This window comes from Neovison vison, chromosome 13 (assembly GCF_020171115.1).
Source record: "Neovison vison isolate M4711 chromosome 13, ASM_NN_V1, whole genome shotgun sequence".
In the NCBI taxonomy this organism is placed as follows: domain Eukaryota; kingdom Metazoa; phylum Chordata; class Mammalia; order Carnivora; family Mustelidae; genus Neogale; species Neogale vison.
The window spans coordinates 46,170,913-46,196,728 of NC_058103.1; the positions used below are offsets into that span (position 1 = coordinate 46,170,913).

Consider the following 25,816-nt stretch of genomic DNA (forward strand, 5'->3'; position numbering starts at 1 on the left):
AACCAGAACTCCCTCAGGTTTGGTTCCACATCCCACTGCTTATTGCAGTGGCCTGGATCCACAATGCCAGAAGTCTGAATCAATCATTCTTATTTGGCTTATGGGAAGGAGGCTTGGTCTTGCGTAACGATGAAAACACAACATCATTCTTTACATACAACCATGAATGTTCAGATACTGCTCTGTCCATTGCATACAATAATGATGTAGAGTGCCACCTGACACCTATACCAACAAGTGGGGACTGTTAGAGTTGGAAGCTTCCTCCTCTTGTCAGGATATTATGACCTAAAAAGATGTTTTAAAAAGCAAAAGTAGGGGGCGCCTAGGTGACTCAGTTATTAAGTGTCTGCCTTTGGCTCAGGTCATGATCCCCAGGTCCTGGGATCAAGCCCCCCCATTGAACCCCACATTGAGCTCCCTGCTCAGTGGGAAACCTGCTTCTCCCTCTCCCACTCCCCCTGCTCACGTTCCCTCTCTCTCTCTGTCTTTCTCTGTCATATAAGTAAATAAATAAAATCTTAAAAATTTAAAAACTTAAAAATAAAAAGCAAAAGGAGAGTAGTAGCAGGAAGGATCAGATAAAGGATTTTTTTCTTTTTTTAAAGCAGAGAAGAAAGTTGAGAACAGCAACTTCATGGCCTTTGCCTTGACATGGCTAAGGAATACAAGGAAATAAACACATACAGTCACATGAAATTAGAGATTATATTTTCAAGTATCTTCACTCACTATTAGTCTGCGGCCAGCTACATGGGTCTGTTCTACTAGTTGCAACTCACTTCCAAGGGGCAGAAGCAATCTCAACCCCCAGAAATACTGAAAGACATTTCCCCTCACCAAGGTCTAAAGCAAGATAGTGAAATCAGAAGAGAATGTAGGATTCCCTTCTCCTGGATTCTCAACTGGGTTGTGGGGTTTTTATTCATCATCTTTGGGGATCAAGAGCTTCCTCAAGAAAGATCATGATGCCTAAAAGGGCATGGCCTTACCCAATGGACCACAAGAGGATATATATAACCTAATAAGCCCAACTGGATTGTGGGGGTTTTATTCATCATCTTTGGGGATCAAGAGCTTCTTCAAGAAAGATCATGCTGCCTAAAAGAACATGGCCTTACCCAACGGACCACAAAAGGATAAAAATAACCTAATAAGCACAACATTGAAATAATAAAAACATTCATTTGATACAGGGTGGAGAGTAATTTATTTTTTTAACAGAGGATAATATTCATTAGTGGGAATTGTACTGTCCTAACAGGTTAACATTTGGCTAAAATAATCAGATCAGAAGCTATACAGGTAGGATATGTTCAATCAAGAAATAGAGATATTTTAAATGTTATGACATCCCTTATTTTGAATTCCCTTTATGGTACTTATCATACTCTATTATGATGTATCTATGTATGTGTCTGTATTCCCTTCTAGAGTGTAATGTCCCTAAAGAAGGAACCGAGTCTCCAATTCCCTTTTGTATTGACACCCAGAACAGAGATGCCTGCCACATATATCAAAGAACGGTAGAATAAATGCTTTCATGGGTAGTAAATAAAGCAAAGCTCATAACCAAGTTTCATATTCTGCATGTTGTCATAGAAAGACTGGAGAAGAAACTCAAAAGCGAGAACTCAGAAAGCAGTATGAATGGAGATGAGTGCTCTGAACTTAGATGCTTTCAGTCAGGGCTGCTGTGTCCAACTGGGCATGTTGTTTGCCACATAAAATTATCATTTGGGCAAGGGCACAAATTGGAGCAAAAATCCAGCCCATGCTCTGTTTTCTAAGCCGTGAACTTCAGCACTATCTTATACCTTGTATTGCACACAAGAAGCAATGTCCTTTCTTTCAAATTCACTTAGCACTGCACAAGCTAGAGACAGCCATGCTTTGAATTATGGCTTAATCTCTAACAGGTTAGATCACAGGGCAAGAAAAACTGCCCCTCTGATCTGATTCTCCACAAGAGGAGTGAAAGAAACAGTGTAGACTGTGTGGTCATGAATTGATGAGGTTGGAGATTGTTTTTCTCTAGATTTTCAACACAGGATAGGGTGTTGTGCTTATAAAAATTAAACTTTTTTTTTTGGTAATATAAAAGAACTATACAGTGGAGGCTCAGCATTCAACTGGATTCTAGAAAGTGAGCTACAGAATCAGAGAGGCATAAAGAACAGGAAGAGACCGTGAAGATCACAGAATTCCATTGCTGGAAGACACTTTAGAGATCATCTGGTCCAATAATCACCTCATTTTACAGATGAGGAAACCAAAAAGATTAAGGAGATCATGTGACTTGCCTGCGGTTAGTAAAACTAAGTCTAGGACCTAGTGTTTTCTGGCTTTCAATATAATAATCTATCACAATTGGCTGCACTTACCATCAGTTATAATCAACATTGATTGCACACATACTGTGCAGGAGAGGTTGAGACATATGGACTCGGTCTCCATCAAGGGCCTTCCAATGAGGTTGAGAAAACGGGAAATAGGTATTGAAAGATAAACAATAATAGAAGGTGGCCTGAGAGGGAAGGTTTAGACTCGGGTTTCTGAGAGGGAATGGTGATGTCAATATTAGGGATCGCAGGCATAGGGTGGGACGCCTCTGTGTGTGCCGACAGTACTGGAGGGACCAGAGCCAGGTGACTGAGAAGCTCCAGGTGAGGACCCAGGGTCACAAAAGCAGTGTCAGGAGAAGCCAGCTTCCTGGGGACCTCGCCTGTAGCTTAAGCCCTGCGGCTCATGACCCAGAATACAAGGCTGAGTGGGATAAAGCCTCTCCTCACCTGGGCTCTGATCCCTAGAAAGGCGGGGGCCGACGCAGGTGTGCAGGGATAGGTGTGGAGGCGAAAGACAATTGAAGCATGTGAGAAGTTGCGGCTGCCCTGAGCTGACCCACCGCGGAAGGCCACAGTGAGAAGCCAAGGCGCTCGCGCGAGGCCCGGGCGGAGAAGGGGCTTCCGGGGCGGCGCGCGCGGCCGGCAGGGCGGGGCCGAGCACAAGCACCGCCCACGTCGGGCTGCGCGACAATGGGGCGAGCTGTGGAACGCGGCTGAGGCTGCCGCGGGCCTCGGGGGGGCGGAGCGACCGCCGCTGCCTCCGCAGCCCCGGTTGGGATTTGAAAGATTAAAAACTACCGGTGGAGAGGGCGACAACGTTGAATGTGTGGCGGAAGCGCTGGAGGCCACGGCTCGGCGCGGGGCCGGGCAGCCGGCGGCGTCCCCACACCATGAATTATCCGGGCCGCGGGTCCCCGCGGAGCCCTGAACATAACGGCCGGGGCGGCGGCGGCACAGCCTGGGAGCTGGACTCGGATGCGGAGCCGGCGTTCGGCGGCGGCGTTTGCTGCTTCGACCACTTGCCCGGCGGGGACCCGGGTGACGACGAGGTGCCCCTGGCCCTGCTGCGCGGGGAGCCCGGGCTGCACTTGGGGCCGGACGCGGAGGACCACAACCACCACCTGGCGCTGGACTCCTGCCTTAGTGACGAGAACTACGACTTCAGCTCCGCGGAGTCGGGCTCCTCGCTGCGCTACTACAGCGAGGGTGAGAGCGTGAGCGTCGGCTGCGGCAGCTCCTCGTCGCTGCACCCGCCGCCGCAGCCGCCGCTGGTCCAGTCGAGCGCGGGGGGCATCGGGCCAGCGGGAGCGGGGCTCGGGGAAAGGAAGCGCACCCGGTCTGGTGGAACAGCCGCCAGGCACCGCTACGAGGTAGTGACGGAGCTGGGCCCCGAGGAGGTTCGCTGGTTCTACAAGGAGGACAAGAAGACCTGGAAGCCCTTCATCGGCTATGACTCGCTCCGCATCGAGCTCGCCTTCCGAACGCTACTGCAGGCCACGGGTGGCCGGCCCCGGGCCGAGGACCCGGACGGCGATCGTGTGTGCGGCCAGGCCTCCAGCTCCGGGGAGGACGAGGACGAGGACCGCGTCTGCGGCTTCTGCCCGCGCGCTGCGGGGCACGAGCCCGAGATGGAGGAGCTGGTGAACATCGAGCGGGTGTGTGTGCGGGGCGGCCTCTACGAGGTGGATGTGACCCAAGGAGAGTGCTACCCGGTGTACTGGAACCGTGAGTAGCCGGCCGGGGAAGGGAGCGGGACGGGCTGCTTGTGGGGCGGACGAGCACCCGGGTGGGTTTGGGACTTGACCGCCGCAGAGAACGAGGCGCTTGAGGCCTGGCGTTTGGGCGTTTGGTAGGGAGAAGGGTGGAGATGAGACACGCAGAGCCGGCAGGTGAAGGGTAAACGAGCAGATGGCAAAATGCAAGCCGCCTGGGGTTCAGAAGAAGATTCTGCCGGGGTAGCGCTTCCTGGGTGACTGGGTGCTGCTGCCATCCCCTGGAGGTGATCCAGGAACGGATGCCCAGCCCGAAGGTTAAATTTCGCGATCCTACCTGAGCTTTGTTCACCTGGGGATCTGATTCGGTCTCAGTTACCCAGAACTGCCTCTGATTTAAAGAGCAGCCTGTCCTCTGAAGTGGGAATGTTAGAGATGATCTGCACGAGAATCAACAGTTCAGTTATGGACTCAGGAAAAGAACATTAATCCCAGGCGGGAAAGGAAAGGAGATAGGTGGTTTCCACCCGGCGCGTTCGGGAGAAGTGGAAAGCACTGCGTGAGCCGCTGCTGGCAAATTGGTCTGCTCACTCTCTGTGGAATACTCGTTTTTGTCTCTTACGTTCTTGTTTACTTATTCTCAGTTTGCTTCTTAACCTTGAAAAAATTACCAAGGCCTATGCCTTGGGTCTCCTCATCTATAAAATAGAGATAATTGTATCTACCTTGTAGAGTTGTTGGAGGAATTAAATGAAATAATGTACCTAACCGGTTTGAAACTGTGCTTGGCACACGTGTGATTTATAAGTGTTAACAGCAGGTCTTATTCAATTAGACATCAACACAATTAAGTTTGTAATTAGGTTAAAAGCAAATGTTGCATATGTAATATTCTACTGTGACACAAACTATTGGCCACCAGTAATTTGTAATATATAGTTTTCGTTTTTATGAACCTAGTGCCCTAACTCAGATATCTGTGTCTTCGTTGGTTGTCACTAGCCTTAGGTCTTATCTATATTTTACAGTATTCTGCCTTATATTAACATATATTCATGACTTACCTTCCTTTCTATGTGTTTAGCAATCTATGGGCAGAGTCCACCTTTATCTTCATACGCTCATTGGGCCTAGTGCAGTAGATATTTAATAGGTATTGAACTGCCTGAGTGATTCTGATAATGTTAAAACATGAGAAGCATGAGTCACTAAGATAATAATTATAGTGTGTGTCAAATCAAATAAAATAAGCACAGCAGAAAATTTAATTTTTTACTGCACTTAAGGATGACATTGAAGGCATTCGCTAACATTTTCACAAGACCAGATTCGTATGGGATTTGTCACATCACTCCTTTTGATTACAAGCTCACTAAGGATAGAGTATGCCTGTATTCACTCATTTATTCATTCATTCACCTTTTTCATTTTTGCCAAGTATTTGTATGTCCGTAATATAGTAGTCTCACGAAGGCTTTAGGAAAGGTGGAAAAAACAACCCATACCCTTCAGGAGTCTCCCATTTAGTCTTTTCTTCAAATGTCCTAGACATCACTATGAGCTTTTTTCTTTTGAATGTAGAAAAACAAGGACTTAGTGGAGTAGTAAAGTTGGATAAAATGCAGGGACATCCTTAGAGAGGGGTCTGGAGACCAAAGGATGAATCCTACCCTTAAATCAGCTAAAGTATATTCACCTAGAATATTGTGTGCTCTTTTGGTTTATGGTAAAATTGTGGTTTGTTTGGGGCACCTGGGTGGCTCAGTGGGTTAAGCTGCTGCCTTCGGCTTGGGTCATGATCTCAAGGTCCTGGGATCGAGTCCCCCGTCGGGCTCTCTGCTCAGCGGGGAGCCTGCTTCCTCCTCTCTCTCTGCCTGCCTCTCTGCCTCCTTGTGATCTCTCTCTGTCAAATAAATAAATAAAATCTTTTAAAAAAAAATTGTGGTTTGTTTGTTTGTTTTTTATTTTATTTATTTGAGAGAGAGAGCATGACCGAGAGATCATGAGCTGGGGGAAGGGTAGAAGGAGAAGCAGACTCCCCGCTGAGCAGAGGGCCCTATAAAAGGATCCTTAGGACCTATGACCTAAGCCAAAGGTAGATGCTTAATCGACTGAGCTACCCATATTCCCTCTGATAAAATTGTTAATGCTTGCAAAGTACTTTACTATTAAGTGATTTTTCACATTATTTCATAGTGATAAAATTAATGCTACCATTCTTTTCATGAATAGACTCAGTAAAATTAATGAACGTGTCCAAGGTTACTCAGCTAGAAAGTGGTGAAGCATTTTAGAGTCTACTGGGGGAATAGGTGTGACGTCCAAAGAGCATCTGACACACCACCCAACGGTGAGGATATCAGGAAACCTTCCAGATAATGTAGGACTGAATCCTAAAGGATGAATTTAATCAAGGAATAAAAGGGGAGAGTGAGATGCAGGGAAAGTCATTTCAGCCAGATGGGGTAACATACAAAGACACAGAAGCATGCAAATGCATGACATTTTGAGGAAATTAAGGCTGCACCTGCAAGGACCAAGACATATAGGGTAGGCTTGAGGCTTGACCATCACAGGGACAGGTGTTTGGTGCAGGAAGGGAGGAGATTGTGAAGGGTACCTGCCTTTGAATGGTGCATTTGGAGAGTAGCTAAGAAAGGAACAAGAGTAGATATGTAATGCTAAGAACTTTGGACTATATCCTGTGAGCATTAAGAAACCAAACAATCAGGGGCGCCTAGGTGGCTCAGTTGGTTAAACAACTGCTTTCAGGTCAATTCATGATCCCAGAGTCCTGGGATGGAGCCCCACATGGGACTCCTTGGTCAGCGGGGAACCTGTTTTTCCTTCTCCCTCTACCGCTCCCCCTGCTTGTGCTCTCCTGCGCTTGCTCAAGCTCTCTCTCTTTTTGAAAAAAAAGAAGAAGAAGAAGAAACCAGACAATTGAAGGTTCTCTATTACTTAGGTGATTAGTGACAGCACAAAGGCAGAATTAGAGAGTTGGGATATATCATTAGAATGGTAGTGTCCTGAATCAAGAGAAACCATGAAGGCCTACAGAAGTTAATCTGAAAGGAAATGTGGTCTTAGTCCTCTCAAATCTTCTTTTTAAAAGCAGACAGCCAATAGACCAGTTATAAGTTTTCGTGAACTAGCATAACAGCAGCACCTATTTTCACTCCATTTTAGCATTTTCTAGTTTTCTATAGTATACAATCCTGTGGGTATCCCAGGCCTTTGTATGAACTACAGTGAAAACACAGTGGTGCTTGTTGTCTCTAATTGACCATTTCTCAGAAAATCCCATGTCACCTTGCTCTAATTGGTTCTTCAGGTATGTCTGTATTACGTAAGTTTTCATACATTCTCATGAGGGTTTAATCCCAGTATGGTCTCGTCAGCTTTTGCAGCTTTGACTTCCTTCTCATTTTACTTTACTTTTTTTAGTTCATCTGGAAGCTTTCTAAAGAATGAAATGAAAGTTAAAAACAGAAAAACTTCAGAAAGTTCTTACAGAGGGGTGGTGTAGGATTCCAGTGGTTGTTTAGGGGTTTTGTGACCTAATTAAGCCCAATGCACCTGGGTGTCAAAGCCAATAAATTAGCTATGCCTAGTCTAAAAGAAAGGTGTAGTTTATATTTGCTCTTCCTTTTGAACTCTTACTAGCAGACAAAATTTGAACTAATTTAGGGTATATGAATCAAAAGGGGAATAGAATTTGTCTTCTATAGATAGGAAGCCCATATTATTACATAATGAAAAAAGTATTTTAGTAAATTTATTTTCATTTTATTGTCTGTTTAGATATTTTTCTTACTGCCTGTAGACATTTTAGATAAAAACTGATTATTGCTGAGTAATGGCTAAGTGAACTCCCTTGCTCCTCCTCTTCTTTCTAAGCTACTTGCAGCCCTCTAATAGGCTTGTTTTGAGAATTGTTATATATAACATGCCTGGAACAGTGGGTGTTTGGCACAAAGTACTAGGTGTTAACTCTATCTATGTGGATTTCAGAAAACAATAATCCTTATTTGTAGAAACTCACCTGAAATTTCATTAGGATGACCAGCACAAAATTGTCAAGAATAGGGTTTGTTACTGGCCTGTACCTCACCGTAAGTGAAAGAATGTTTATGAAGAATATTAGCAAAAAAGTGGCCCTATTTAGAAATAGTGGTAGAAAGGCATGGGGAGCTTTATAGAGATACTTATGAATTGTCTCATAACAATTCTTATGTGTGCACTGTACACTAGGGAGTATGCAATTTCCATTTATTGACTAAAGTTATTTGACCAAATATTTATATGAATGTAATCCACCTTCTGATATATCTTGTGGTCTACTTGTATTATTATCATTTTAAACCATTTTCAAACATTTTAAAAATTAACCAGTCTTCATGATATATTGAAGAAAGAATAATATTCCCACCAAAATGAGGTAGAAAAATAAGGGCTTTTTCTGCAAGTACCAAAATAAAATGGTGTTTATTAACTTGGCATACCTGTAACCATCTCTTCGGTCTTTTTCCTTTAAGGATTAATAACCTTAATAATCCTTTATGAGGTACAGGGCATCATGGGAAAGTAATGGAGTCCATCCTGGGAGAAGTCACTCTTTTTTGATCAGTTTCTCCTCCGATAAAGCAGAACTGTAGGGAATGGAGACCAGGGATTGACATGCCTGACTCTGAAAAAGTGTTAGAGTCTTTTCTATCTCTTTTTAGCTGCATTGTCTCCCACAAGCCCGGACTGGAAAGCAGCCTTGGGCTGCATTGGAACCCTGGCTGCTCATTTGCAGAATCCCGACAGAAGTCTTCTGAGAACCCTGTTCTAGATCAAGCCTGCTTTAGACTATATTTTTCAGGAATCTACTGAAAGAGCACAAAGAAATGAATGACACTGAGTGATATGTAAGAAGGGCAGGATTTGACACAGTCTGATCAAGGCATTCAGGACTTTTCTTCCCCTTTACATTGGACCATTGCTTTCAAACTGCTTTCATATCAGTTATTGATCCGCCTTGTTTGTATATAGCTCAAATGTAATAATGCATGTTTTACACGTGCTTTATGTAAATATTCAGAGTAATTGGTATGTCTTTCTTTACTCCGTCTGTCACCCCCTTCTTTTTTTCCTCTCCTTTACTATTTTTTTCATAAAAGATACCTTTTATACTGTTCCTTTCTCCAAATATTATTTCCTGGGTCTTTTATCTCCACATCACACACTATAGTTTCTGCTTTGCTGAGATCTGATGTCTAGAACCCTAGCGGTGATCCTTTTCTGATCCCCGGTGGTGGTGTGGGGGGGGGGGGTGTAAAAAAATCTAGATGTTCTGGTCATGGAATCCTCTGATATTATGGACACTGAGTGAGGACAGTACCGGGATGAAAAGGAGAAAGAGAAATGGGGAATATACTCACGGAAACCTAAGATGATTATTGGCAGGAGAGATGGGGAGGTAGACAGTTCTAGAATCCCTGATTGTTGGGCAGTCTAAGTCATGAGTGTGATAAAATTTAAAATGTACATGTTATCAAAAACTTTAATACTGATAAAGGGTATAGATACCAGTTTTTTCTTTTTTGCCATAATACATTCCTAAAAGCTTGGTTAAAAAGTAGAACAAGGAAAAACATCATTTTTAGAGCCAGTAGTTATAACTTACAATTCTACTCTTTTTGAGTCTGCTTTGGTAAAGGGAAATTATGTCCACAAAAATATTTGAATAACTGACAAATGAGTGGATTAGTGGGATGAAAAGCATAATATAGATAACTTTTGATACCCCCAGATTAGGGGACAGGTAAAATTTAGGATGGTGAAAAGATTAGGGAACAAGTGACATTCAAGATTGTAAAAACTGCTACCCATGTTTACTGTCAAGATTGCCTGTGCCAGAGAACTAAAGAAAAATGGTGGAAGTTTTGATATGATCATATAAAAGTAGTTATGTTTTATGTAGTGCTTTCTAATTTTGCCAGATTGCCATACAAGATAAATTATATACTCATTAGTATTTGTTCTAATGTGTTATTACATTAGGCTATATCTAGATAATCTTTATAATCATTGCACTTGTAAGTTTAAATAAATCTGTCGAATGACTTTTGGGCCCAGGCCAGCCTTTAGAAATTACATTGTCATTTGTACTGCTATACCCCAAGACCTCAGGTATCTAGAAATCTTAGAGAAATGTGAATTATGTCTGAATGGATATCTTTTCCAAATTAGTTGAGAATTAAGCTTTTATTTGTTAAAGGATAATTTTAATTATGTGAACGGAAATCTCTCACGTTACTATTTCTCCTTCTCAGTGAACCGAAAATTGGTACAGGATAGTTCTTGAGACACATGATGTGGGACAGAGAGCTGCATTAACTGTGCCAAAACATAAATCTTCTAGATCATATGCTATAGAAAGTGCTGCTCAGTAACTTTAGATGATGCATAGGGAGCCTAGTTAGAATTAATTCTGAGTCTTCCTGTAGATAGAGTTAAATGTAGTTCCACCTTTATTTTACTATGTATTAAAAATGATCAATTTTCAGTGAGTATTTTATTGACTGAATTCATTTTTTCCTTATTCTATAGAATTGCTTCTAGATAGGCCTAGGATATCCCTTGTCCACCTGATTCACCCACCTAGACCTTTAGTAATGCTTGCATTTTAACATCTGGTATGTTTTAACATTAAGGACCCCCAAGTTTGTTTATGCTTTAGAAAACAAAATCTTTGCTGTGACTCAAAAGGCAGTTATTGGAGAGAAAGAGAGGGTCTACTTGGAAGAAATTGTTGAGGACCACTCAAACTGAGGAAAGTGCATTATGGCTGTTTAAGCACTTTCAATGGCGCTCACTTTACCATGCTGGCTGTCCACTGCCAAAATGAACCCTTACTATATGGTTAGCAGTAAATCACAAGGCTGTTATACATGTCTGTGAGGTTTATGAACAAATATTTGCCTTTGTTTGACATTTGCATTGTATAGCAAACCACTCTTATATGAGATTAGCACCACTAACCATGGTTCTGCGCTTTGTCTTTCACTAGAAAAACATTGGGACCTTGTATTTCAGAGTATCTTTTTGGATATAATTTATTTTTTTAAAGATTTTATTTATTTATTTGACAGACAGAGATCACAAGTAGGCAGAGAGGCAGACAGAGAGAGAGAAGAAGGGAAGCAGGCTCTCCGCCGACTAGAGAGCCTGACGTGGGGCTTGATCCCAGGACCTTGGGATCATGACCGGAGTCGAAGGCAGAGGCTTTAACCCACTGAGCCACTCAGGTGCCCCGGATATAATTTATTTTTATTTTTAACCTGTTTACTATTTAGCCTATTATTTTGTGTTAACTACATTATATATTACACTTTTTTGGTGGGCAAAGAAGGGTGTTACTGTATGTCACATATAACAAATGTTCCTAATCCTGGAATACTGGACTGAATTGTTTGGAATTCTGATTGTCTGACAGGATTCTGTCTTTCATGGGCAGATCTAGAACCCATCAAAGTATACGGTAGGTCACACATAAAGGGAAGACCTGGTTTACTTCATGTGTTTTCAGATCAGCTCTTCTCCCACCTCAGATCATCCGTTTTATCTCTTCCCCTTCCAGTTCAGTTCTTACTGGCTTTTCTAGACTGGCAGCCCTGTGTTGTGTTTATGAATGTAAATGATCGCTGATAGCAACTGTGTGGGCCAGAATCCCAGCTTTACCTTTGACTGTGTGACTTTGGGTAACTTAAATTATCTGTGCCTCACTTTATTCTATAAAATGTGGTTAATAGTACCTACCTCTTAAAATTGTTGACATAAATGTGTTATAATAATCAGAGATCTTGAAACTTCCCATGATGTTCTAAATATAAGTTCTAAAGTTATTCTCCATTTTCCTGACTCTTCTGTCCTTTCAAATTTACAACCTACTTGACATTCTTGGCTTTCAACTCTCCTGTTTCAATTTGCAGTTCCTTTCCTGACACAGCATTTTCTTTGGGCTTAACTCTTGGTAATCGGCTCATGATTAGGCACAGGCCTAGAACCCTCTGTGAACTGTTGCCTGCCGCTGTGAGGAGCTCACTGGGTTTTGCCCCAGAAAGAGCTGTCCTGTCTTGAGTTTTCCTAGTTTATGCACCAGAGGTGTGCACCATTTTCTTCTATATCTACTGCCTGTGGGAAGGGAGGAATTCTTTCTCATGAAAGCATTCCAAGTTCTTGAGCATCTACTCTTTTTGGTATGCAGATCCTGTCACCAGCTGTGGGAGGTACTGACTTCATCTGCAGAGCTCATTTAGAACATCTCCACCAGCTACCAGGATTTTTGATACAATAGAGAATTTTACAGCTTTCGAAAGGCTGCTCAGTTTTCACTTGAGACAGAGCCAGTAGTGTTTTTGGTCTTTAGCCATGTTGGCAAGAAAGAAATGGCCCATAATTCCTTTTACAGTGAAGACCTCAACATGAAAACTTTGAAGGAATCAGTTCCTCTTAAATGACCTGCAGTTGAACCTAGAGTGGTAGGAATGGCAGCTAGGTTCTGCACCTAGGGCAAAATCTAGCTTCGAATCTGAAGTTACCTTTTAGACCAGGGATTCCAAGCAGCCATCCCTTACCAGCATTGGCAATAAAAGCTGAGTGGGCTCCGAAAACAGATCTTTGTTGCCAAATTCCCTTAGTTTGCATCCTTGATTTATCGTAGCCATATGACTTTAGGCAAGTTATAATCTCTTGATTGTCCAGTTTCAGCTTTGTAAGTAGGGATAATAGTTCCTGCTTCACAAAGTTATTTTAAAGATTCTGTTAAAATACACATAGAGTACTTAGCATAGTACCTGGTTCATTAAGTGTTAGCCATTGTATTTAAGCCAGGCTGATATATTGGCTCTTCAACTAGAAGCCTAGCTTCTAGAAATTAAAAAGTGTGTGGTTGGCCCATTTTATTTGGGAAAAAGAAGAATGTGAATCTGTGGCTCAACCAAAATTACTTCACCCTGTATTTGATGACCATATACATATATATAACACATACATACACGCATAGTCCCTCATTCTTCCTTTCCCCTTCTCTCTTACCTTTTTCTATATGTATAGCTATGTGTTTATTGTAAAGCTGCTTAATCTTACCCCTACCATCCCCCCATCAAGTGTTCTGGTAATCATAATGAAGTATCACATTGCAGGCACCTTAATTGCTCTTGTCGACTCTGACACTGAACGAAATTATGGTGAGGACAGTGAAATACATTTCAGCCTTTGAATTGCCTCTGTTGGGTTCTGTTGCCTATGGAATGGCATCCTATCTTAGACCAATAGTTTGCAGATTTCATTGAGCTGGCAAGATTGTTAAAACTGTAGGTTTTTAGATCATCGAATCATGGAGATTTGATGGAACAGATCTGGGCCAGGGGGCATTATAGACCTCAACATTGATAACTCTATTAATTATCTCCTGCAGTCTAAATGGTTCACAAATGCCTTATCCTAGTTTGTCTTCATTTTCAATCAGAGGATTACCAGTTCGGCCAGTCCAAGGTTGTATTTCATGCAGCTTGAGAGGAACCAGCCTTTCACCCACGAATTGGTTAATCTTTATTTCATCTTTGTTTTTCTTTACCTGTTTCTGCTCTGACCTTCCAATTTAAAATTTCTGTATTTATATTAATTTTCAATAAACTCATTTTGTCAATTATTGAGGAGGATGAAATACCATGTGTGCATAGATAAATAACTGACCAAGGACTCAAGATCTCCTCTAGAGATCTCCAGCAGTGTCTTTCTTTATAGCCCTCGGTTTTCTGATATTTTGCCCCACAGATTCTAGCTACCTTAGCCTCCCTGAACTCTTGAGCCATTTGGCATCCGAGCAAGACTAGTGGACTCTGTTTCCTCTTCCTGTGCTGTGGTATGGAAGCTCTAGGCACTAAGCTTGGGCAGTTGCTGGAGTTCTCCCAGTGATCACTGTCCTCTTCTGCCTGTTGTGCAATATCTGATGATGATGAAAGATGAAAATCATCCTTCCATATATTTTGATTTTCCTGGTTGTTAAAGGTGGGGCAGTAAATCTAATACACATTACTCCATTATGACTAGAAGTAGAAGTCTGTCCTTCTAATTCAGCAAACTGATTTACCCTTTCCATTCTTGGTGGCCTTTTTTATGTCTCTTTTTGTTAGGCACAACCCATTACTTTCGTATCCTATATGTCTTTCTGTCCAGGAATGTTGAAATGGACAACAATATTATCTGTTGAGCTAACATGGATCAAGTAAGTGGCTATATGCCACTCAGAGTAGAATCAAGGTGTCTTCTGTAGCCATTTTTATTGGCTGTAGGGTAGAAGTGATTGTTAGGCTTATATATCAAAACTATTTGCTGCTGCCTCTGTTTGCTGAATATTATAGTACATGCAGTCTACCAAACCAATTGCTGCATTTAATTTCTCATGTTTTCTAGTCTCCACCTTTCTTTTTCTATCTTATTTCTTATGCCTCCATAAAGAAAACCCTTGAGGATCTCTGTTTTCATATCGAAGGATTCCCTCTTTCCCCACCTTTACAGGTATCAGCATGAAGTAAATCAAGGTAACTGGATTGACCTGCCAGTCACAGTATGTCTGCAGTGATCTCATCTGTAGGTTTTAAGCTTATATTTAGTTTCTGGATTTCTGAGCCTGCTTCTCCAGTTGTCATAGCGTGAGGTTTTCATTTTGGAAGAGATGGTAGGGAAAAAAGGGAATTTAGTTGATTCAAATAGCTGAGGATTCTAGAAAGCTAGTCTTGATAAAGCCAGATTTAACCACTGCACATGGTTTCAGAAACTTAAAAAAAGATAATATATGAATCGGGGGCATGGGTGCCTCAGTTGGCTCAGGTCATGATCCCAAAGTCCCAGGATAGAGCCCCACATCAGGCTCAGTGGGGAGCTTGCTTTTCCCTCTGTCACTCACCCTGCTTGCTCACTCTCTCTCTCAAATAAATAAATAAAATCTTTTTTAAAAAGAAAAAGGTACTGTGCAGATCAGACTAACACCATAACTAAGAATGGGATTTTATAGTTTACAGAGTACTTTCACATACACAGTTTTATTAATACATAGTTTTATTAATCCCTATTCATCCTGCAATGAGCTAGAATATCCTCATGTTACAAGATGGTTGCAGAGAGAAGTTCAAGATAAAACTGGAATTAGGCCCAGCCTTCTGAGTCCTTATCTAGTTCCCTTTCTCCCATATACCATCTATGATCCTTTGTACCATCTGAGCAGATGTGAAGATTATATGCCAACAGTACTGGATTATTTTGTAACCTATGTAAGAATTACTTGCCCACTTTTATTGCTACATTCCCTCTATTTGACGATTCCTTCCTTTCTTCCTTCCTTTCTTTTATTCCCTTTCTTTTTATTTCTTCTAGAGAGAAAGAGACAGGGGCAGAGGGAGTAGGGGAGAGAGAATTCCAAACAGGCTAAACACCCAGCATGGAGCGCATGGAGGGCTCAATCCCACAATCCTGAAGTCATGACCTGAGCTGAAATCAAGTCATACACTCAATAGACCAAGCTACCCAGGTGCCCCTCTATTTGATGATTTTTAAATATATTCCTCAAATAAGTTTTTTGTGACTTTAGTCTTAGGAATTTAAGTGTTTTCCTCAACTTTTTTTTGTATATTTTCAAGTTTTTGCTTTTATACTTGTTAATATTCTGAATTTTGACTATACAAATTTTTTCTCCCTTTTCTCCTGTTCCTTTTTTACAAAAGATTTTAACTTTCGTTTGCTTTTGACCCAGTTTAGAGCTTACATTCTGAAATGATTATATTTTATTTGTAGCTAGTTAACTCACCTGAAGCTAGTAAGCCCACCTGAAGAGAAAACTGCTTTTACAGATTAACATTTATTTGCCAACTTCCTAAACTATGTGCTTCTCTTTTGTGATGTGAATTTTTTTTTTTTTTTTGGTAATGTGAATTCTTTTCTTTCAATACTTTTTAACTTAGGTCACATTTTATTACTTTCATTCTATAAATATTCATCTAGTGTCTGTTAGGTTACAGAAGAGAGGGATCATCTCTACCTCAAGTTTACAAAAACTTTCCAAAGAAATACTTGACTAGGGTCTTTAAGGGTGTTATTGGCAGAGGGAATGGCATGGCTAGAGGCCTGGAATCTTTTTTTTTCCTAACTTTTTTTTTTTTTTTTTTTAAGTTTATTTTAGAGAGATACTGTGTGTGTGTGTGTGTGTGTGTGTGTACTGAAGAGCTGGGGGTGGGGCAGAGGGCAGGTGAGGGAGAGAGAGAATCCTTAAGCAGACTCCCTACTGAGTAGGGATGGGGGCTCAGGTGAGGATCCAACCCAGGACGCTGAGATCATGACCTGAGCTGAAATCAAGAGCTGTCTGAGCCACCTAGGCATTTTGAAGCCTAGAGTCTTGAAGGGGGACTCTTGTATTCAGAGGACTCAAGAGTTTCTGTTGGGTAGGAGCACTGGGAATAAGGTAGAAAGGGTAGGAGAAGAAAACTGGATATAGATAGGCAAGGACTAGATCAGGCCTTTTCATACTGGAAATTTTAAATTATGCTGTGAGAATGAAACACTGGGGGACGCCTGGGTGGCGCAGTTGGTTGGACGACTGCCTTCGGCTCAGGGCGTGATCCTGGAGTCCCGGGATCGAGTCCCACATCAGGCTCCCAGCTCCATGGGGAGTCTGCTTCGCTCTCTGACCTTCTCCTCGCTCATGCTCTCTCTCACTGTCTCTCTCTCAAATAAATAAATAAAATCTTTAAAAAAAAAAAAAAGAATGAAACACTGGAAGGTATAAAACGAGGAAAATGCTTGATCAGATTTGCATTTTAAATTATGAGTTTGGTAGCAGTCTGGAAGATAAATGGAAATCTGGAAATGTGATTATAATACTCAGGGAGACTAGTAAAGGAGTTACTGCTATGTTACAAGGGGAAAACAGGGTCTAGGGCAACACTCTTTGAATGGATATTGGAGGGTTGGAAGAAGATGTTAAGGAAGTAGAAGGGACACTATCAATGCAATATGAGTAAAGGGGAGCATAGTCCAGCTTATCCATAATGTTTTTAACTTCGGTGGATTATGGAGGAAGAACAGGTTTCTCTGCCATGTTCACCTTGGGGTGGCAGAAGGAAGCTAAATACTAGTGTATTTTGATTGCATTTAAGGTGCCTGTTGCACATCCAGATGCAATCATCCCTGGGCAATTGGATATATAGGTCTAGAGCTCAGAAGAAAATAGTGTTGCAATTAAAGATGAAACATAAGCCATGGTCTCTAAAATGGGTCTGCAAACACTCTATTGGAGATATTATAATGAACATGTTTGAATTTATATTTCCTTTCTGTTTCATCCCTTCAAATTTTCTATTTTTGAATGTTTTCTAATGTATGTAGAATAGTAATACATATGCATAATTTAGAAATAAGTATGAAAATATGCTCAAAATATTTCTGGTAATTACTAATCTAAGTTGATTGTAAACTAATGGTCACTTCTGAGCATTTTGCTTCACAATAATAACCTGAAGAACTTTTAGAAAATACGTATTTCTGGACCCTATCTCTAGAAGACTATGATTCTAAGTGTGCGGCAAGAAATCTGAAAAATCTATTTTTTTTTTTTTTTTTTTTAGATTTTATTTTTATTTATTTGAGAGAGACAGTGAGAGAGAGCATGAGCGAGGAGAAGGTCAGAGGGAGAAGCAGACTCCCCATAGAGCTGGGATGAAAAATCTATTTTTTAATTTAATTCCTCAAGGGATTCCGATAATCAGCCAAGTTTAAGAGAACCAAGGATAAAACTGTGGAAACATGTATAATACAGAAAGAGATGAGAAAATAAGTTTGAATGCCACTTTGCTGATTCTAAAAGTTCCAACTATGTTAATTTCTATTATTTTTATTTTAGTACTCTGATGGAGTGGCTATAGTCAGTATTAATTATCTCCATTAAGCTAAAATTAACATTAAAAATTCAAAAGTCTGTTTTTGTGTTACAGGCTTCATTTTTGGTATAGGTGTTCCTCCCATATCCATGCAGATTATATCAAACATTTTTTTAACTAGCCAGGAAACTAGAGAACTTTTCCCTAAGCATGTAAAATTCTGTGTTGCCTGGAACCACTTGAATATGAAACTTGGAAAGTTAAGAACAAGAGGGCCAGTGATTTAAAGTTTTTGCTAACACCATCTAAAATATGCCTTCTGTGAATTAAAATGTGTGAAAAGGATGAAAATGTAATGAAAAAGCCTGAAAGGACCATGTAATAAAAATGTTTGAGGACTTTTAGGGGCTGAATTTTGTCCTCCCCACAGACTCATATGGTAAAGCCTTTGTCACCGCTACCTCAGAATGTGACTGTGTGTGGAGACAGGGCCTTTAAAGAGATGATTAAGTTAAAATGAGGCCATTAGAGAAGGCACTAATCCACTGCAACTGGTGTCACAAGAGGAGGAAACGTGGACACGAGGGATGCATGTGCACAAAGAAAAGGCTGTGAGGCTGTAGTGAGAAGGTGGCCATCTACAAGCCAAGGAGAGAGGCCAAACCTACCAGCCCTGTAATCTTGAACTTCTAGCCTCCAGAGCTGTGAGAAAAATAAATTTCTCTTGTTTAAACCACCCAGAATGTGGTCTTCTATTAAGGCAGCCCTAGCAAACTACTACAAGGACTGTAAATTGCTTATTAAACTTTACATTTACACTAATGTAGAACTAAGAAATAACACAGGTTCTAAAACTCTTTTGCCCTTGTTCCCTGAATCAAAAGATGCAAACAGTATTTAGGATATAATTATATTGTCCAGAGTTTCTCATCTCTAAGAAACAGGTTTAAATTTTGGTGAGTGGTACATATTATCCACAGAAGCTCTTGCCTAGACATAATTTAGTATTCCTAGTGTAATTGTTACTTCAAATGTGAGCCTAGGTATATTTTGAGGTATAGGTATTTCTTTCCTAAGAGAGAATTTTATGTGATTGCTGAGTATGAACTCAGTTCTGCAATTATAACATTGTAACCAAGCTAAATGAGGATTAGGTTAATGACTGTGTAATTATTTTTGTCCTACATTATTCTTCCAGATTATAGCTTCTTGTGCAGTGAATAAACAAGTCTTCAGGTATTCAAATGGAAGGTAATATTTTGATATTTAGATCCTAATTTACTACCTTTCATTTCGTTTACCAATGAAACTTTCTTTTCAGGGGCACCTGGGTGGCTCAGTCGGTTAAGCGTCTACCTTCTGCTCAGGTCATGATTCCAGGGTCCCGGATCAAGCCCCACCTGGGGCTCTCTGCTAAACGGGGGAGCCTACTTCTCCCTTTGCGTGCTGCTTCCCCCTGTTTGTGCTTGCTTGCTCTCTCTCATATAGACAGATAATCTTTATTTATATATTATATAAATAAATAGATAAATCTGTAAATAGATACATCTTTAAAATAAATAGATAAATAGATAATAAACAGATAAATCTTTATCGAATAAATAAAATAGAAAAATAGATAAATCTTTTTTAAAAACTTTCTTTTTATAACTAATGTTTTTATTTTACCACCCACCTTCTGAGAACTCTCAGTTTTATCAGTAACTATTGATTTTATTATGAAATGTCTCAATTATATACAGAAAGCTAGGTAACATAACTGAGAATGAGTACTCCTCATCACTTAGCTTGACAAATTAAACATCACCCCTCCCAGGCCCCTTTCTTCAGTCCAGAAGTAACCATCCTCCTTAATTTGTTACTCATTTGCATACATTTTTTAGATTATTATTTTCATAGGATTTTTATTTTTATTTTTATTTTTTTTGGCTTGTTTCAACTTCATAGAAATGCCATTTCTGTGTGTTTCTGCAGTTTGGCTTCAGGTTCAGGTTAGGATTTTGAGATTTATCTGTGCTGATACATATAACTCCAGCCATTTGTTTTTACCTTATGTAGTAGCAGTAATACATTGTATGAATATACCATAGTTCGTTTTCCTCTTTTTAAGTTGTTTACAATTTTTTGCTATTAAAACATTGCGGTAATAAACATTTTTATAGTATGTCCTATAGAGATGTGCCAGAATTTCTGTGGAGTATATACCTAGGAATGCCACTGTTTCAGATTCCATCTCTTCTTTGTTGACTAGTGAATCTGAGTATATTTCATGCTGTATATTTATTGACTTTTTTTCTGCTTTTTTTGCTGCTGTTGTCTTCCTGGTAAAATCTTATTATATCAGAGTCCAATCAGGAGACAGAAACCACACAGTAATTTAACCAGAGAAAGTGTAACATAAAGAATTATTAGAGGAATGAAGAGGGTAAAGAGAGCTCTGTGAAGAATACAGAAGCAGCAGATGCACAGAGCAGCCCCCACCCTGAGGCCATGTCCTCTCAGGCCTGAGATTCTGAGCTTATTGGAGAATGGCAGTGGTCACTGGTCACAGTGGTCCAGTGGAACTGCTGGAAATCTGCCCTCTGGACAGCTGCGTGAGGCCTTCCACAGGGAGGTGCCTAGCCTCAGAAGTCACTGCAGGCTCCTTTTGGGGGTTTGGGGCGTGTAGCAGGTGACATTCTAGTCTAAAACTGCCTGGGGGTAAGGGTCCAGCCCACTGGGAAGGTGCTCCTGCTGTTAGCACATGGGTGCTGCTGAAAAGCAAAATGCACACTTTGAAAGAACCCAATAAAATGAGCCCACTGAAACTAGGGAGAGAAACCCCTTCCTTTTCCGTCATAAAGGATGATCTGGAAGAAATAGTTCATCAATATGTTAGGCACATAATGGTTTACACAGGCCTTTATGGGGCTGATCCCTGAACCTTATCTACCGTTTACAGCATTAATTCTGTGGGAAGTATATTCAGAGTTCCCAAATAATAAGTTTACAATAAACCTTAAGAATGGATGACAAAATATTTTTCTTAATCTCTTATTCTTTCTTTTCCATTTTCCTTGTCTCTCTCTCCTCCTTTCCTTGTGTCTTTTTCTTACATCTGATCCTTGCTGATTTCTTCTTCCCCTATATACCAATACTACACTATTCTTATTTTCCCTTATTCTGTGACATTCTTCCTCTTTAAGCCCAGTGTGGTCAGATTGGCTGTGTACGTTGTTTTTTTTTTTTTTTTTTTTAAAGATTATTTATTTATTCATTTGACAGAGAAATCACAAGTAGGCAGAAGTAGGCAGAGAGGCAGACAGATAGAGAGGGAGAAGCAGGCTCCCTGCTGGGCAGAGAGCCCGATGCAGGGCTCAATCCCAAGACCCTGGGATCATGACCCTAGCTGAAGGCAGAGGCTTAATCCACTGAGCCACCCAGGCGCCCCTGGCTGTGTAAGTTTTTAGAGCAGTGAATGATAAGCATGACTTGAACCCTAAGTCCATAAAGCTACAGGAGCATAGCTAAGCTGGAGAAGAAGGGTCAAGACTTCCTCTCTATGTATCCTGTATTGCAGAGTCTAAGATAGGTTGAAATAGTTCTTGAAAAGAGTCCTTTAGAAATCTTATAGTAGTTCCCTTTGCCTCCTGATATAAGTGTGGCTTTTTTATATATAAATATTATTATTGCCAGGTTTCCCCCATCCACGTGTAAGAGATCCATTTAGGCTTTTGCTTAAATGAAGAAAGTGTTCATAGACCTTGCAATTGCTTTCTAGTCAACAAGAACCTGTATTTTTCTTTTTTAAAAATGCTTATTAAGGTGTAATTGACATATGATATTATATTACTTTCAGGTGTATAGCAGAGTGATTTAATATTTGTATATTATTATAAAATGATCACACTAAATCTAATTAACATCCATTACCATACATAGTTACAAAAAATTATTTTTTCTTGTGATGAGGACTTTTAAGATCTACTCTCTTAGTAACTTTCAAATATAGGTGGGCTAGTTCCAGACCACCACGATAAAGCAAATACCACAATTAAGAAAGTGAAATGAATTTTTTGGTTTCCTACTGCATATAAAAGTCTTCTTTACACTCTACTGTCATCTATCAAGTATACAATAGCATTCTGTCTAAAGATATAGATATAGATACAAACCTTAATTTTAAAACACTTTATTGCTGAAATGCTAACCATCACCTGAGCTTTAGTGACTCCTCATCGTTTTGTTAGTGGGGTTGTCAGACTTGCTGTGAGTACTGATGGCTGCTGACTGATCAGGGTGGTGGTTGCTCAAGGTTGGGCTGTCTGTGGCAGTTTCTTAAATAACAATGAAGTTTGCTGTGTCTATTTTACTTTTCCTTTCACAAAAAATTTCTTTGCAGCGTGCAATGATAGCTGATAGCATTTTAACCATGGTAGAGCCTCTTTAAAAATTGGAGTCCATCCACTCAAACCCTGTTGCTGGCTTTAGTAAGTAAGCTTATGTCATACTCTAAATCCTCTTTTTATCATTTCCACAATCTTCACAGCTTCTTCACCAGTAGATTCCATCTTTCTTTGCTCCTCATTGTTCAAGTTTTATCCTGAGATTGTAGTAATTCAGTTCTATCTTCAGGCTCCACTTCTGATTCTAGTTCTCCCACTGTTTCCACCACTTTTGCAGTTACTTCCTCCCCTGAAGTCTTGAATCCCTCAAAGGCATCATCCATAAGGGTTGGAATCCATGACTTCCAAATTCCTGTTCAGGTTGATATTTTGACCTTTTCCTGTGAATCATGATTTTTTAATCGCACCTAGAATGGTGACTTCTTTCCAGAAGATTTCCATTAACTTCACCTGGATCCATCAGAAGAATCACTAACCGTGGCAGTGGTAGCCCTATAAAATGAATTTCTTAAATAATAAGATTTGAAAATTGGGGGTGCCTGGGTGGCTCAGTGGGTTAAACATCTGCTTTTAGTTCAGGTCATGATCCCGGGGTCCTGGGATTGAGTCCCACATCAGGCTCCTTGATCAGTGGGAGCCTGCTTCTTCTCTCTCTGCCTGCCTCTCCCCCTGCTTGTGCTTGTGCACTTGCTCTTGTGCTCTCTCTCTGTCAATTAAATAAATAAAGTCTTTTTTAAAAATTTGAGAATTGAAATTATTCTTTGATCTATAGACTGCAGAATAGATGTTACGTTAGCAGCCATGAAAACAACATTCATTAATCTCAGTGTACATCTCCATCAGAACTCTTAGGTGACCAAGTGCCTTTTCAGTGAGCAGGAATCTTTTTTTTTTTCTTCTTTTTTTTTTCCTGAGGAATCTTTTTTTTTCTTCCCCCTGAGCAGTAGGTCTCAACAGTGGCCTTAAAATATCCAGTAAACCATGTTGTAAACAGACGAGCTGTCATCCAGGCTTTGTTGTTCCATTTACAGAGCACAGGCAGAGTAGAGCTAGCATTATTCAGGGCCCTGGGATTCTCAGATTGGTAAATGAGTGTTAGCTTCAACTTCAAGTCACTAGCTGCATTAGCCCCTAGCAAAAGAGTCAGCCTGTCCTTTGAAGCTTTGAAGCCAAGCACTGCCTCCTCTCTACTATGAAAGTCCTAGGTGGCACCTTCTTCCAATAGAAGACTGTTTCATCTACATTGCAAATCTGTTGTTTAGTGTAGCCACCTTCATTTATATCCCAGCTACATCTTCTGGATAACTTTCTATAGCTTCTACATCAGCACTTGCTAGTTCACTTTTACTTTGAGGCTAAGGAGACGGCGTCTTTCCCTAAACCTCATGAACCAACCTCTGCAGGCTTCAGACTTTTCTGCAGCTTCCTCACCTTTCTCAGCCCTCTTAGAATAGAAGAGTGAGGGCCTTCCTTGGGATTAGGCTTTGGCTTAAGGGAATGTTGCAGCTGGTTTGATCTTTTATCTAAAACACTAAGATTTTGTTCATATCACCAATGAGGCTGTTTTGCCTTCTCATCATTCATATGGTCACTGGACTAGCACTTTTAATTTCCTTCAGGAAATTTTCTTTGCATTCACAAGCTGGTTAACTCTGACATAGGAGGCTTAGCTTTAGGCCTGTCTCAGCTTTCAACATGCCTTCCTCACTAGGCTTAATCATTTCTAGCTTTTGATTTAAAGTGAGAGACATGTGACTCTTCCTTTCACTTGAGCTCTTAGAAGCCATTGTAGGCCTCTTAATTTCCCTTCTTCCAATATTACCGTATCTCAGGGAATAGAGAGACCTGAAGAGAGGGAGAGAGGCAGTCTGTGGAGCAGTCAGAACACATACTTATAAGTTTGCCATCTTGTGTGGGTGTAGTTCATGGTGTCCAAAAACAATTACAACAGTAATATGAAAGATCACTGTTCACAGATCACTATAACAAATATAATAATAATGAGAAAGTTTGAGATAATGCCAGAATTACCAAAGTATGAACACAGAGACACAAAGTGAACAAATGCAGTTGGAAAGATAGCACCAAAAGACTTGCTCGATGTAGGATTGCCACAGATCTTCAATTTGTAAAAAACGTGTAGTATCTGCGAAGCACGATAAAACAAGGTATGAACACAATATTATTAACTACAGTCATCGTACTGTACATTGCATCCTCATGATTTATTTTATAACTAGAAGTTCATACCTTTAGATCTGCCTTCATCTGTTTTGCCACTCCCCACCCCTGGCAACCACCAATCTGTTCTCTGTATGTGAGCTTCTTTTGTTTTTGTTTTAATTCCACATATAAGTGAGATCATACAGTATTTTTTTCTCTCTCTGACTTATTTCACTTAGCATAATGCTTTCAAGCTACACCCATGTTGACCCAAATGGCAAAGTTTCATTCTTTTTTATTGAATAATACTCCATTTTGTGTGTGTGTATGTGTGTATATGCATACCGTTTATCCATCAGTGGTCTCTTAGGTTGTTTCCACATCTTCCATATCAAGGCTATTATAAAAAATGCTGCAATGAATATGATTCCAGTAAAGGCTTTTCTTTTTTGCCTAAGAGTTACAATTAGGATAATGACTTACTTATTTTCTGATAGGCAGGTAGTAATTATAAGTATTAGTCTTAATTATATTAAGTTTACAATGACTTTCAGTGAGTGTTGTCATAAATGAAAAAAGTAATACTTTATCTAGTTCCAACATATTCTTTACATGCGTTATCCCTGTTCTCCTAAAAGTTTTTCTCTGGTGCCTAGCTATGTAGTCTGTTGTTTAACATATGTATCCAGATCTCACCATGCTGTAACTACAAAAAGGTGACATTTTAAACATATATAACTGTGCAAGGCCATAGCACCATGAGATTGTACTATATGTGGTCTTAAGAAGCTAAAATACCAGTGGCTTAAACACAAAAAGTTGTATTTCTTTCCACTTAAAAGAAGTGTGGATATCTAGCATTCAGGGCAATGTGGCCCTTTAACAAGGGACAGAGGTTCTTTCTGTTATTCAGCGTTCTGTCTTATATAAGTCTTTAGGTTCTTTTAGCCAATTCCATGTGTGTGAGTGTGGTGTGTGTGTCCCACTGTGTGGGACTGTGGTGACCAAGCAGTTCTCTAGGGATACCAGCTGTTCTATAGTTAAACAGTTCTGACACTGTCTCCCCAGAGATAGCATCAGATCCTACAGGTTAAGGGCTAAGTCCTCTAAGACTGGCTCCCTCACCCCCTACCCTCAGAAGCTAGTCACAAGCCCAGATTGTTACTTTTACTTCTTACTGACCAGCTATTGTTAATCAGAGGTTTCCACAACCCCCTCCTTGGGTTTGATTAATTTGCTAGAGCAGCTCACAGAACTGAGAGAAACATTCCACTTCCTGGATTAATGGTTTA

The 25,816-nt window shown here is 40.5% G+C and overlaps 1 protein-coding gene across 8 annotated transcripts in view; it reads left to right on the forward strand.

Moving 5' to 3' along the window:
* The first annotated feature begins 3,058 nt into the window (after nt 1-3,058).
* DDHD1 (DDHD domain containing 1) overlaps nt 3,059-25,816 on the forward strand; it is an 83,640-nt gene continuing 60,882 nt past the window's right edge. For 3 of the 8 annotated variants that reach the window (XM_044231095.1, XM_044231100.1, XM_044231096.1), the window contains exon 1: nt 3,062-4,070. In XM_044231095.1, coding sequence (XP_044087030.1) covers nt 3,236-4,070 — 835 coding nt within the window. In that variant the 5' untranslated portion in view covers nt 3,062-3,235. Of the gene's footprint in view, nt 4,071-25,816 lie in introns of all 8 variants that reach the window. The other 5 variants (XM_044231098.1, XM_044231099.1, XM_044231102.1 and 2 more) reach the window with 3 other exon arrangements.